The sequence below is a fragment of the Leuresthes tenuis genome, unplaced genomic scaffold (assembly GCF_036924035.1).
Source record: "Leuresthes tenuis unplaced genomic scaffold, fLeuTen1.0.hap1 SCAF_12, whole genome shotgun sequence".
NCBI classification, from domain to species: domain Eukaryota; kingdom Metazoa; phylum Chordata; class Actinopteri; order Atheriniformes; family Atherinopsidae; genus Leuresthes; species Leuresthes tenuis.
In genome coordinates this window covers 31,478,406-31,492,572 of record NW_027325366.1, presented here as the reverse complement: position 1 = coordinate 31,492,572, position 14,167 = coordinate 31,478,406, and the positions used below count along the sequence as shown (strand labels likewise).

At 42.7% G+C, this 14,167-nt stretch overlaps 2 protein-coding genes across 2 annotated transcripts in view; one reads left to right on the top strand and one right to left on the bottom strand.

Annotated features, from left to right (window-relative positions):
• The window catches only part of arhgef49 (Rho guanine nucleotide exchange factor 49), a 61,957-nt gene extending 58,001 nt beyond the window's left edge, over positions 1 to 3,956 (bottom strand). The window contains exon 1 of the mRNA XM_072397498.1: positions 3,689 to 3,956. The gene's annotated coding sequence lies outside the window, so the exon portion shown is untranslated. The remainder of the gene's footprint in view (positions 1 to 3,688) is intronic.
• A 3,667-nt stretch (positions 3,957 to 7,623) lies between these two features.
• Positions 7,624 to 13,514, top strand: eaf2 (ELL associated factor 2). The gene is made up of 6 exons (XM_072397497.1): positions 7,624 to 7,792; positions 8,219 to 8,313; positions 8,394 to 8,530; positions 8,721 to 8,899; positions 9,020 to 9,250; positions 12,148 to 13,514. Exons 1-6 carry the CDS (start codon positions 7,690 to 7,692, stop codon positions 12,189 to 12,191), a joined length of 789 nt encoding a protein of 262 aa, XP_072253598.1. The 5' UTR covers positions 7,624 to 7,689; the 3' UTR covers positions 12,192 to 13,514.
• The last annotated feature ends 653 nt before the right edge of the window (positions 13,515 to 14,167 follow it).

The following is a 14,167-nucleotide window of genomic DNA, read 5'->3' as shown; positions in this document are numbered from 1 at the left end:
TACAACCAGTTTGTGCATTTCTTGAAGGTCCAGGAGATAAACCATACGTGGGCGAGGAAAACAAAAAGGCCTGACTGGATTTTATCAGAAGTGAGCAACAACTCGCTGCTCCTGGCACCTCCAGGGTGGTCATGAGAGAAGCCTTGTTAGTATAGATTAACATTATCTCTAAAAAAGCAGCCTAAACACTCATCTTGATAAAGATGCAAACTCAGTCCATGACTCCGATGTTAGACCAGCTATCTGAAACCAAAGATTCTTGAAAAAACTGGAACGTTGCTTATCAAATTCCAGCACACTGATGCTGATTCATTTAAAATAACAGAGACTCAGTGAAAGGCCTTGATTGAATTCCTTCACACATGATGCAGAAGAAAAGAGACCGTCTGGAGTTAGCGTTTGTGTGGAAAACCAATCCATTAGCCAAGGATTTTAATCTTTCATGATGAGTCAATTGTTTCTTCTCATAAGGATGCTGTGCAAGCAAAGCATTAAAATGTTTCCGTGTGCAGCAACTCACCATCATGAGATATTTTACATTGTTTTCCACACGTCATGTGATCCCCTTCTTGGAATAAATACTCTGAATGAGTGTGAGTTCATCCAATATTTATACACGGAAAGCCTGAGGTCCCATTATAAAGTATTTTCTGTTGCTATAAAACAAGTAAATCACTGCCGCAGTGCAAATAAGACCATTTTCCTGTATTCATTAACTTTATCTGATTGCAGCCTGGAAGGCAGCCAGCATCCCCATCAGCCTCAGAAGCATTTCCAGTCATGGCTTGGATGCACCTGCCTGCCTGCCGTAGCCCACTCATGCTGAAAAATGTGGCTCGAAAAGAGTCCCAGGAGTCACTGAGAGACTCCCCAGAAGAAAAGAGGGGAAAATGCTCAGAGCTCTTATCTCATTTAGTAAATGGCATCATGGAGAAGAAACAGAAAAGGAAAACGCAGCCACAGTTCTATGTTGAAATCTCCCAGATCACATCAGTCTACATATAAATCTCAGGTTCCAAGTGTCCCGTGTTAACACCATATCTTTAATAAGATCAAACTCGATATACGACTCAGAACTGGGACGCTGATATCCATCTGAGCTCTGAGGAGGACAATGTTTTAATGTTTAAGCCCAAGCCCGGCAGATGCCTTCGATTGTTTACTGCAATCAGCATTTCAACATATATCATATTTACCTCTAAAACAAGCTGTCATGATGGATAAAACTATGGAGACCCTGAAGCAAAGTTAACTCTGTTATATTTAGCAGACAAAGAGTTAATTGTGTTGAATTAAGTTTGGCAATACATTTTGGATGCATCGGGAATGACGTGAAAAGTGCCATTAACAGGGTGAGAGTGGTCTGTCTTACTAGCATCTACAATTAGTACGTCAACAAAGAAGAGAAACGCAGATATTATGATGTCAAACCAAAGAGATACTGACTGCTATCCTGTCCACATGAAAACGCTGCAACCGAACTCCAGAAAAGTCTTCACCCGGTACAGATTATTCACAAGTGGAAAACATTCAGGACAGCTGTCAGTCTTCCCAGGAGTGGACGTCCCAGCAAGTTCACCCCAAGGTGAAGAAGCCCAGAGCTACATCTCAGACTCTACAGGCCTCAGTTAGCATGTTAAAGGTTAAAGGTCACCCCAAGGTGAAAAAGCCCAGAGCTACATCTCAGACTCTACAGGCCTCAGTTAGCATGCTAAAGGTTAAAGGTCACCCCAAGGTGAAAAAGCCCAGAGCTACATCTCAGACTCCACAGGCCTCAGTTAGCATGTTAAAGGTTAAAGGTCATACATCTCAGACTCTACAGGCCTCAGTTAGCATGTTAAAGGTTAAAGGTCATACATCTCAGACTCTACAGGCCTCAGTTAGCATGTTAAAGGTTAAAGGTCATGACAGCACAGTTAGAAAAAGACTGAACAAGGATGGCTTGTTTGGAAGGGCTGCAGGAGAAAGCCTCTTCTCTCTAAAAAGAACATGGCAGCACAGCTTAGGTTTGCAAAGCTGCATCTGAACAAAGCACAAGACTTCTGGAACAATGTCCTTTGGACAGACCAGAGCAAAGTGGAGATGTTTGGTCCTAATGCACAGCAGCACGTTTGGAGGAAACCAAACACAGCATATCAGCACAAACACCTCATACCAGCTGTCAAGCACGGTGGTGGAGGGCTGATGATCTGGGCTGGTTCTGCAGCCACAGGACCTGGGCACCTTGCAGTCATTGAGTCCACCATGAACTCCTCTGGATACCAAAGTATTCTAGAGTCAGATGTGAGGCCATCTGTCCCACAGCTAAAGCTGGGCTGAAACTGGCTCATCAACAGGACAATGATCCCAAACACAGCAGCAGATCTACAGCAGAATGTGGGAAAAAGAAAAGAATCAAGGTGCTGCAACGGTCCAGTCAGAGTCCAGACCTCAGCCTGACTGAAATGCTGTGGTGGGACCTTAAGAGAGCTGTGCAGAAACCAAAGCTGCAAACCTCAATGAGCTGAAGCAGCGCTGGAGAGAAGAGGGCCGAGATTCCTCCAGAACCATGAGAGAAAGAGCTATTGAATCATGAAGGACTTCACAGACTGCTTCTGTATTTTAGGTCAGTTGTTGTTGAATTGATAATGCCCCTCTTTAATATTCCATGTGCTGTTGTTCATCTGAGGCTGTGGTAAGGACCAGATCACTTTATATGATGTTTTGATTAGGGCTGTCATAGTTAATGTGTGTAATGTGATGCGATTCATTAAAGAAAAATAGCTCGTTAACCGTTTTTAAACGCGGTTAATCGCCGCCTTAGCAACTGGTTTAATAAATAGGAGAAAAGTCAAAGTTCTGAATCTGATGTGTCTAATAAATGCAGTTTTTAATTAATTTAACTGTCATTAGGCCCTGTTCTGTGTGTTGTCTGCTACCTCTTCAGTTTTAAGACATTTTCTTTGCTGTGTTTTTGAAATAGACATTAAAGTGGGTCTACAGTTCACTTTTTTATTCTAAAGATTTCAAAGAAGAAATAAAAGATAAGACTTTTTTCTTTGTGTTTATTTGATTCAAACTATATTTTTAATATAGCGATTAATCGCGAGTTAACTACGGATAAAAAATGCGATTAATCGAGATTTAAAAAATAATGGTTTGACAGCCCTAGTTTTGATATTTAAAACCTTAGAACTGCCCAAAATATTTGCTCTGCAGTTTTAATATTAGAACACCTGCTACCTTTGGTGTAAATGTGAATTTATTATCAGAGTAAATGTTACTAAGCTTTCAATAACTTGTAAGCAGGTGGAGTAAAATGTTGTGAATATTAAAATTTCCATTTTTAAGCGCTTTCAGGCTGAAACTTCACTTCTAAGCTTCCAAACGGACACTGATCAACAACACTTTGGCGTCTTTAACGTTGTGAAAGTGTGAAATAATGACTCCATGATGAAAAATAAAGATACTTGCAGCTAATTAAAGCTTCACATTGGCCCAATAAATCCAAACTATGCACAGAAACCGTGACATGGTTGAGATAATGAACAAAAATGCCATGAAACGGTAAAAAAGGCTGCATTCTGGTGTAAAACAACACGAACAGAGGGATGGTGCAGGTGAGTTAATGAGGCAGACTGCAGCCCTCATCACGCACTCTGTTGTCTGCGCTTTCATTCAATCTCGAATTATTCTGTAGGCTACTTACTCCGAGTTTTATTCAGAGCGTTTTCCCCTCCATCACTTCAGAGAGCAGGGGTCCCGCTTCTGTCTGGCTTCACATTCAGAGGACAGGTGGAGACCTCGCGGCTCCTGATGGCATTTGCACGCCGAGCTCCGTGCAGGCTGGACGGTGACGGCGCAACCCCACAAACAGGCACCATATGGTCGATCCGGGATTCTCCCCTCTTCCCTCGTGCTGTTTCGACGGATTTTATCGGAGGAACCCGAATAAACGACCTCCTTCTTTTGCGGGTTTCTCCTTGGGAACTGTGCTGCCTTCAGAAGCTGCTCGTAAAACTAAAACTCCTAGTTTCCTCACCGCTAATTCAGAGGCAGTAGAAGCTGATTTGGGGATTTTATTGTAAAAGAATTACAATGACAAAAAATGTAACGCTGAAAGACCAAATTTCAAATACAAATATTCGCGTTTGTGTTGATATGAAGCCATGTAAAGGTTATTTTATCTTTAATTAACTGGTTAATGTAGCTTTTAAACCACTTTTAGTGGCTTCTGCACGGCTATGACGACGACACATCTCTAAACTTGAGAACACCAAACATAACAATAAGCAATTAACCCGTGAATGCAACACAAAACTCACGATCCAACATCACAAAACATTTAGAGCCTTTGCAGACATCTGCAGTATGGTCAGAAATCACACTTTATGTGTATAATAATGAACGACATTCCACTTTTCAAGAAGTATGATTTCTATTTCTTGCCCATTTGTGAGCAGGTGTAAGATCCACACAAAACTAACACCAAAGAGAAACCCTATTTGTTGGTTATTAGTATGCAGACTGCACTCTGACTCTGTAAGTGAAGGCAACACAAGCCACAGCACAAGGCTCTTAGCCCCTTCCTGATTGGCCCGGATGAAAAAAAGCTGCCACTCAGCCCATATGTCCCCCTCCTCTGCCTCTTTAGGACTCAAATCATGGTGCTGTGAGTCAGGTCTGAGTCTGATGTCTTTCTGCTCTGTCGGCTCATCACGGAGAGGCCAAAATAACTCTTTTTGTAAGTTCAGCCACAAAAAGCTGGGCTTTAGAAAACACTCGACATCTTTCCACTGGTGTATAACACACATTTAAGATGGTGACAATAAAGCAATCCCTTTTAGAAATCTCACCTGTGTGATAGAAGTGCTGGTCTGGAGATATAAGCCTCTGTTGGATTAATGTGATACAGACAGAACAATGAGAATAATGAAGCCGCTTCCATCTTTCAGCATTCAGATGGTAACTAGACTGAAACATGCGGACTTATATGAGTCTTAAAATTTGTCCTTTCAGTCTTGATTTTGTGCATTAGTATAAAATGTTCTTCTGCAATTTATCTCTAAATCTCTGAGCAGAGTGTCTTTGAATGACTTCCTTTCAGATGAGGGTCTTATTGAGATAAATGTGGTGAAAAATAATACATAAAAACATTAAAATAGGAACTCTGACAATAGAAAATATCTGCAGCTTAGGTGTGGAGGTGATAACATCACAGTTTCAAGCTATGTGATTAAAGCAATAAAGCTAATAGCCTTCAACAAGACGTCCCTGGGAGATAAAGATTAAAGACTTGTGAGCAGACTGGGTTGTGTTGTTGTTTGCAGAACACAATTTCAGGCTGAATATAGTCTGTTTAGTCATTATTTTGTGCATCCAAGCAAGCTGATATAGTCTTCTGAGGCTGGAAAGGGACAGCAGCTTCCCCCTGGAGGCAGACGCCATCATCTCTTTCATCGCTGCCTCTGGCGTATAACCGGGGAACTCCTCTGTGCGGTTTGAGGATATAGTTGCTCAGAAACCATAAACCCCACCTCCCGTAGTCGAGGGGCAACCCCTGAAGTAACTAATATCACCAAAGGACAGCCACTGTTTGCCTCCTCCAATGGAGGCTGGTGCCTTTTTGCTGGTGCCTTTTCGCCTGAGCTCCACACAGTGAAACATGAATCCGGTCCTTTCTTAATCCATCCTGGTCAATTTTCAAAGCCCTGTCAACCTCAAAGGATTTCAATCACAAAACCAACAAGTGGATGAACAGAACTGACCTTTTAGTCCTCTTCTGTGGACATTTTTCTACATTTTAATACTTAAAACCACTAATAAACTTCATCAGGCTGAGGTTAAAGTTCACAGAGCTGGATCATTTCCTTGTCCCTTATTCAAAACTATTCCCTGCATCATCTGGAATCACCAGTTTTCTTCTACTCCCCCACCTTACACACCATCTCCCCATGTTTACAGGAAACTGAGCAGTTGGTGATAAGGCGCTTGTATAATCTTGAAATTCCACTTGTCTTAGATGTTGATCCGTTAATGTTAAAGGCAGCAGAGCATATGTCCTCGGTAAAGTGGAGGCTGGGCAGGATTTTAAGGCTTAGGAATCATTAACAGTTTAAAGAAAGGAATAGAGATTATTTTCACTGCCACGAGGTTTATGCAGCTCAGAGACCCCTGAAACTGCAGACAGTAAATGTTAATTAGTGTCAGACCTGCAGGACCTCCACCCAGCTCCGGAGCTGTTAAAGCTAAGTCCGTGATTAGGTTCCCGACACAGTCCAGTGATGCTGCTAATTTAGCTCTATAATGGTCAGTCAATGTCTGATACTTGCTTAGCACACTGCTATTGGCTGTTAAAGCATCCTTTCAGTTTATTTGTTCAGTTTACTTCAACTTTAGGGTCACAAGTAAAAGATTAGATATATTCAATTCAATGACACTTTACTAATCACACAGTATTAATCATTATCAAAGATGTGCTATTGAAATAGACAGATAACAAAATAGAACCTGAAGCAGATGATAAACATGTAGAAAGTTGAGGTGCAGCAGAGAGGAAGGTGTGGGGGAAATCTTCAGAGATTGGATTTGAGTGTTGTTTTTGTAGCTTGGCAGCGACTCAGCTGATGATGTCACACAGAGTCAGCAGGTAACTCAGGTGAACTCTCTCAGTGGACAACATGGACAGAAACTTAAGGCCAGCAGTTCAACATCTGGGCTGCAGAGACGGTCCTTCTCAGCGACATGTCCAGGATTCCACCATCTGTTGTTAACCAGCTCTGTGATCCTCCTCCTTTACTGTCCATACGGTCAGTTAAAGCTGAGCAGAGAGGCGGTTAAAAAAATAATATTAGCTTCCTGATATCCTCGCTGTGTCCTCAGGAGTCCAAACTTGCCCATTTTATCTGCCAGTGATCTCACACTGATGACCAAGGGAAGAAATAGTTTAACCAGCTTTCCTCTTTTTCTTCATTTTGTTCCTGCTCTGCACCCCAGACGTCTCCCCTTCAACTCATCTTGACTTGAGATCTTATTCCAGGCATTAATTGGACTTTGTAAAGCTCAGCTAGCTGCTCCAACAGCTGCCGTGATTATGTATCATAACAGATGTTAAAAAAGTGCCAGTTTCCAGCAGCACAGCATTAAAACCAGAACAGAAAAAAAAAATTTCACAGAAGAAAGCTCAGAAATTCTCAAGAAGATGCAAAGAAAGACACCAGAGGTCTGGATTAATAAAGCATCATAAAGATCAAAAGATAATATCATGTGTAAAATGTGACTTAATTTTCTCTGTAAAATATATCTCGTTTAACGTGTGGTTTTATTTAAAAGAAATCAAATAAATATATGTTAACCTGAAATTCTGTGAAATTATTATCCATATTTTTTTTTTGCTGTGTGTCTCAAACCTTTACAAGCTGTGTAAATATAAATTATACCCCGTTTTCTTAAAAATAAATAACAACAATAACGCTTCAAGTCAAATTAATATACAATGTCTCAAAATACGTGATATTTGCATTGTCGCTTACAAGTTCTTGACTGACAAACCTTTTAACCAATCAGAACAACGAAAAAAGTCATTCTAACCAATCATAATAGAAACGAGTCAGTAGAAGGCGGGACTTAACGGTGCTTCTGTCACAACCTGATAATCGCATAAAAAAAGCACAGCGGAAACCAAAGTTTACAGCTCATGAAACTCTGAGAATGAATGGAACAGCTTATTCCAACTTTGACAATCAAGAACATGTCCTGAAATTAGGAGAGACGTTTGAGAAACACCCTAAAAGTGCCTACCATACAGTGCGATGTAAGTGAGATTTTGAATCAGTTGGTTACGTCTATCTTTTACCGCAGCTAACAGTAGCATGCTAGTTAGCTTATTAGCTAAATAGCCGGAGATGACTGTTGGACATGTACGGTTGAAGCTTCAGTCGCTTCGATGGGTTATTTGTATTGGTATACCGCGTCTGTGTTCTCATAAAATTACTTGTCTTAGGTTTTTCACAACTTTACAACAAGCCGTTGCTGCCTCAAGCTGTTCAAATTAGCTAATGTTAGCATGCGTTAGTTTGCACCATATCCCCACCTGGTGGTACCGGTTGTCAACTACGTCACAAAAAAACAGTCATTCTTGCAGCGTCAACTAATATTGCACCGCCAGTATTAGTTTTTTACTAATTGATATTCTGAAAATGTTGATTAATATTTAATTTTCTTGCTTTTATCCCCTCAGATGACTTCAAACCAGCATCCATTGACACAACATGTGAAGGAGAACTTGAAGTGGGAAAAGGAGAGCAAGTCACTATTACTTTACCCAATTTAGAGGTAATTTTCTTACCTTGATTAGTCGTTCTTGTCGTTTCAAAAACCTTAGATAAGAAAGTATTTGTTTTTATCTTTTGTAGGGTTCAAGTGCTCCTGTAACAGTCTTTAAGGGATCCAAGAGGCCTTACATGAAGGAGTGCATCCTTATTGTGAACCATGACACAGGAGAGTACAGACTGGAAAAACTCAACAGCAATATAGCTGTGAAGAAGACCAGGTGGGCTGAAAACATCATATGTCTCCACTAACACTGAAAAGTCGGTGCCAAATCAAACTTGACTTGACTGAGATGGATACTAACTTCAACATTTACTCAGCTAACGCGCAGGAAATTGATTTTAAATATGTGGAACAGTTAATTAGAGACATTCTTTATCGCTGTCTTGTCCTATTGCTGCGGATTTCAGGGCTGAGGGCAGCAGTAAAATTCAGTCTCGCCTGGAGCAACAAACGAGTCGCCTGAGTCAGCAGATGAAGAGCAGCACCAGCAGCAGCAGCAGCAGTAATAAGACCTCAGCCAGCTCCAAGAGCTCTCCTCCCAAAGAGAAAACCTCTCCGGTGTCCCCCATGGATGACATCGAGAGAGGTAACTTGCTGTGGGCCACAGTGTCACTTTCCTGTGACTTCAGAGCGGCTCGACCTCTGGTTTCTGGTCCTTGACTGGCCTTGATTCTCACACGTTTCGTGCTTTTTCCACTTTGTGCAGAGTTGATGGCAGAAGCGCGGGTCATGGATCAGATGAGCTGCAGCGACAGCTCTTCAAACTCGAACAGCTCGTCGTCCTCCAGCAGCGAAGACAGCTCGAGCAGCAGTGATTCAGAGGATGAACGCGCCCCTGCGCCAGCACTGCTCAGCCAGAGCATGCCCATCATTAAAACCAGCAGCAACCCGACAAGTCGCCACCAAGAGAGCGGAGGAGGACTCATGAACACACTTGGTGAGCAGCCCGTCCAGATTCATGAGTATGTGAGGGAGCACTGTGAAAATTAGACTGTTGCCTCTGGTTTCACCTCCTTTATCCGTCTCTGGATCGTTGAATTAAGACCTTCCTAGTTTTGAAGAAAGGCTGAACAAGGCTCACTCTGATCCACACTTTAGTAACGAAACCATGAAGCTGTTTTCCAGCTGCTGCGGCCATTTGAACCAAGAAGGAAGTGCAAGTGAGAGCATGACGGGGGGAGAGAAAGCATCTTTATTCTTTTTATTTAATCTATTTGTTCAGTGGCAGAACCCAGCTGTGCAGCAGCTGTAAGATGAAGACTGACGGCCATCACGCTTCTCCTAACTTCTCCTCTTAGCTTGCGCTAACTTGTCGTATCATCAGTTGATCAGAGCACATGCAAGTCAGCTTCCTGACTGAGGGAACATTAACCAGGTTAAAAACATGATTTTTATCAGAAGAGAGAGCAGAGAACAGTCCAAACATCCGCCATAAGATGCTGTAACACTCAGAGTTGAATACCTTGTATTTAGGGTTGTCGCGGTAACCGTAAAAATGAAATATCGCGATATTAAGAGGCCCACCGCGAGCTGCCCAGAGCCACCGCATCACCTGACCTGATGTCACCAGTTGCACTGGTATCAAAACCCAACCCTACTTCGGTCTTTTGGGAGCATTTCAGCCAAATGAAAAGGAACCAGCCGATTTTAATGAGGCAATCTGTTAAATCTGCAGCAAAACGCTTCAAAGAAAACCAGAAAACGCAACAAATTGTCTTTTTTTATAAGCTTTTTTTAAATGTGTAAGCGCCATGTTTCAGAGGAAATATTGCAACTTTGTAATTTAGCAATTAACAAACGAATTTGCTGGATAGATGGATTTAAAAAATAATATAATATATATTAAGTTGACTCACCGCAGGGGAATTCCTTCACCGAGACACCCCGACTTTATTTCTATAACAGAAAGAGCACTACGCCTTTAAGGGAAGTGACACACTAGTGTTTTAAGCTCTTGGGTATTAATTTTTACACCAAAAATAGCATTTCCATCGTTGTTTTAACACCAGGTTAAATCCTGCACTGTAGCGTGTTCACCCTCGATGCTCCGAGGCTACAACCTACCGCTCAGATAACTACCTCTCTGTCCAGTAACCATCTCTCAGGTCTCTTTGTGTCTGTTGGACCTTTTCTTGTTGCCCAACCGCAGCATTTTGGGTTTATGCACTGCCTGCACACCCGGGAGCTTTGTTCCCATCAAGGCTGTCCCAAGATGCAGCGGAAAAAAGCCGAGAATGGAGGCTAAAGGCCTGATGTCCCACTCAGAAGCCAAGTGTTAGGAGGTGTTTGTGGGTTTTTAACCGGTGCAAAACGACTTTAGTGACGGACAAAAGGACGGAATCAAAGGATGTTTATTACTCTACAGCTTTGGGAATCAGATCACAAATCACTTTCTGGTTAATTTCCTTCAGGATTTCAGAAACTAAAACCTGCTTTTCCTGGAAGCTGAAAGCTGGAACTGCATGTTTGAACTGGTTAGCTGTTGGTTAGCTGCTGCTTAGCTGCAGGTTAGCTGCTGCTTAGCTGCTGGTTGGCTGCAGGTTAGCTGCTGGTTGGCTGCTGGTTAGCTGCAGGTTAGCTGCAGGTTAGCTGCTGGTTAGCTGCTGCTTAGCTGTTGGTTGGCTGCAGGTTAGCTGCTGGTTGGCTGCTGGTTAGCTGCAGGTTAGCTGCTGGTTAGCTGCAGGTTAGCTGCTGCTTAGCTGCTGGTTAGCTGCTGCTTAGCTGTTGGTTGGCTGCAGGTTAGCTGCTGGTTGGCTGCTGGTTAGCTGCAGGTTAGCTGCTGGTTAGCTGCTGCTTAGCTGCTGCTTAGCTGTTGGTTGGCTGCAGGTTAGCTGCTGGTTGGCTGCAGGTTAGCTGCTGGTTAGCTGCTGCTTAGCTGCTGCTTAGCTGCTGCTTAGCTGTTGGTTGGCTGCAGGTTAGCTGCTGGTTGGCTGCTGGTTAGCTGCTGGTTAGCTGCAGGTTAGCTGCAGGTTAGCTGCTGGTTAGCTGCTGCTTAGCTGCTGCTTAGCTGTTGGTTAGCTGCAGGTTAGCTGCTGCTTAGCTGTTGGTTAGCTGCTGGTTATCTGCAGGTTAGCTGCTGGTTGGCTGCTGGTTAGCTGTCGGTTAGCTGCAGGTTACACTATCCAGCTACCCAGGTTAGCTGTTGGTTAGCTGCTGCTTATCTGCAGGTTATCTGCTGGTTATCTGCTGGTTAGCTGCTGCTTAGCTGTTGGGGTGTTTGTGAGGCTGCAGCTACAAACATTGTGATGATTCACTTCAGTTTTTTTGTTTGTGTTTTAAAGTGAAAAACCAACACAAAGCCCACGCAGTTGGGTACAGAGTCCTGTAGTCGGGCTAGAAAACACTGACATTGTTGCTAATTATTGACATTTTACCTTCTATGTGAGTTTAGTCTTTCATTTCGAGCACTTTTAAGACGATTCTTTATACCAAGGGTTTTTAAACGGTTCTCAACAGTCTTCATTGTGGGAGATTACAGCTTTATTCTCACTCTCAGAAACATGTTTGGAGAAGTTTAACAGAGGTTAATGAGACATTTATATTGTCCACAACACCAGCAAACTGTCACATATACTGTAAATAACAGGAATACACTGACAGTAACCAGTGAGAATCCATCGCCACGTGCCTAAAAGCAGCATTTAAAAATAAAAAGAAGAGCAAAATGAATCAGTTTCACATCTAAAGCGGCTCAGTTACCAAAGTGCTGCAGCAGCAGAACTTCCCATCCTCCTGCTCATTGTTTCTTTACGCCATGACGCTGAGAGGTGAGCGTCCGCCCTTCCAGACTTCACTGAGCACGTTTCTAACCTGTGTTTTTCCGTCTGCTTGCAGAGAACGACCTCCAGCTGAGTGAATCTGGCAGTGAAAGCGATTAAAGAGGGAAAACATGAAGAAGAGGCTCAGTGAGGAGTCTCTTCTCTACATATCCACAATCCTGTCAATGTGCTGCTTCTCTGCTAACAAACTTCAGAATTGGGCTTGTTTTCTTTCTGTGAAAATTCTACGTTCTGTGTCTTAGCTTTTAGTTTGGAGACGTTTGAAGTTGCTGCAGGAGGAGCCTGATAGTACGATGTGTGGCGAAATGTGAAAGGCAGACAGCGGTCAAGTGTTGCCGGCTGTTTTCTGCCGTTCAGTCGTCTGAAATCACTTCCTTCTGCATTTCAGCTTCGCAAAACTGGCAACCGCACTCGTGCCTCGTGTTAGAACTCAGCTAATAGCTCCGGTTCAGTTGAACGAATCTCAGCTGCTAGTTTCTGATCCGAAGTCTCAAAACGGATCCGAAACATCCATAAGATGAGCGTCACTGACGGTCTTCTGCTCGTGTCTGAGAGATGATTATTGAGCCTTTTGCTTTGGATAACTGAAGCTCAGCTGCACGACAACTTTCAACTTTCTTTCTTAAATATGTTATTTTCACTGCAGTAATCCAGTGAACCCAGGTGGCTTGTTGCTGCTTTTCCTGCAGCATGAAATCTCGTCACCATCTCCTGAGAAATCCCACTTTTAGGGGGTTTATAATCCATTTATTTGCTTAATATTTAACTTTATCAGACGGGCGAGACAACAAAAGAAGGAGCTGAAAGATGTTAAAAAGCTTAATGGAGCTGAAGTGATACTTACATGTAGCCTGTAGCACGGAGTGTATTCAATGTTAACATAAAAAATAGTAATTATCAGCGCCGTATAAAGCGAGACGTCTAAAATCCTGCATGTTGGATGATTTCTTCTTCTTTTTTTGGGCAAAGTAGTGCACTAATACTCAGTGGACTCAGGTAACGCTTCATAGCTTTAAACCTGCAATACTTGAATCTAATTATTTATCTTTCAGAGTACACTCGACCAATAGTGAATACATTTTATGTGTTTTTAAAGCCCAAGCCTAATTAGAAGTTCCCAGCTGTGCTGCAGAACAGGCCAGATGCATTTAAACTCGAGTCTGAAGGCGCCTCGTGTGCCTTTTCTTAGCTCCTTCAGACGTTATCACGAGGCCTCGTCCTGTTCTGCCACAGTTTCCTAACGACTGCCGCAGCAAACAGGAAGCAGCCGCCTGTGTTCCTGCTCCTCTTTAGCATCCCGGCTGCCTCACACGGACTGAGATAAACATGCCTTTTGATTTGAGAAGTCTGCTGTAAAGCATCGAGGTGAAAGGAAGAGAATCATTTGTAAATCTTTGTGGAGAATTAAAGATTTTAATTATTTCTTGTCCTTAGTTTTCTTTTTTTGCCCCAGTTTGTGCTTCTTTCACATTCAAACCCAGGTCATTTTCTTTGAAAGACGGCTTCCTATCGCGCCGCCTCAGTGACCCTGAGAGCTTGTCAGCCTGCAGCGGGATAAAAAGGAAGGAAATCCTTTCCAGCTGCAGTTTATCACCTTTATCAGAGAAAAGACAGAACGTGTCGAACACGATTATCTCGGCAAAGAGAACATTTGAACTGCTGATGACGGACCGCGCCCTGTGATGGAGCTACAAGTCGGGGCAGTTTGGATCAGCTGCTGTGTGACGCCTGCCTGCAGGAGCACGACCTGGGCTGCTGTTGCCCCTGAACATACTCAAATGTGTTGCAATAAACAGTCGCACATGTTGAAAAACAGGCTCTCTGTGCAATAATTCAACAAAAAAGTGCAATACATTTAGGCAGTGACTCACTAAATCTGGCGTGTAACCAAAGATGTGACCTTTTAGGTTCAACAATACATCAACTGTTCTAACGCTGATTTATTCGCTTCCTGCCACTTCATCCCAGTTTGAGTCATTTCTATCATTTCAGAGAACTGCACAACATTATTATGTTTTCACTGATATCCTGTAAACTCCTGATAATAATCATCCACCATGAGGACTTCTTCCCAC

Coding starts and splice junctions, on each gene's coding strand:
- eaf2 (XM_072397497.1), top strand. CDS start 7,690: ATGAATGGAACAGCTTATTCCAACTTTGACAATCAAGAACATGTCCTG. Junction 8,531..8,720: donor ATAGCTGTGAAGAAGACCAG/GTGGGCTGAAAA, acceptor TGCGGATTTCAG/GGCTGAGGGCAGCAGTAAAA. Junction 9,251..12,147: donor AGGACTCATGAACACACTTG/GTGAGCAGCCCG, acceptor GTCTGCTTGCAG/AGAACGACCTCCAGCTGAGT.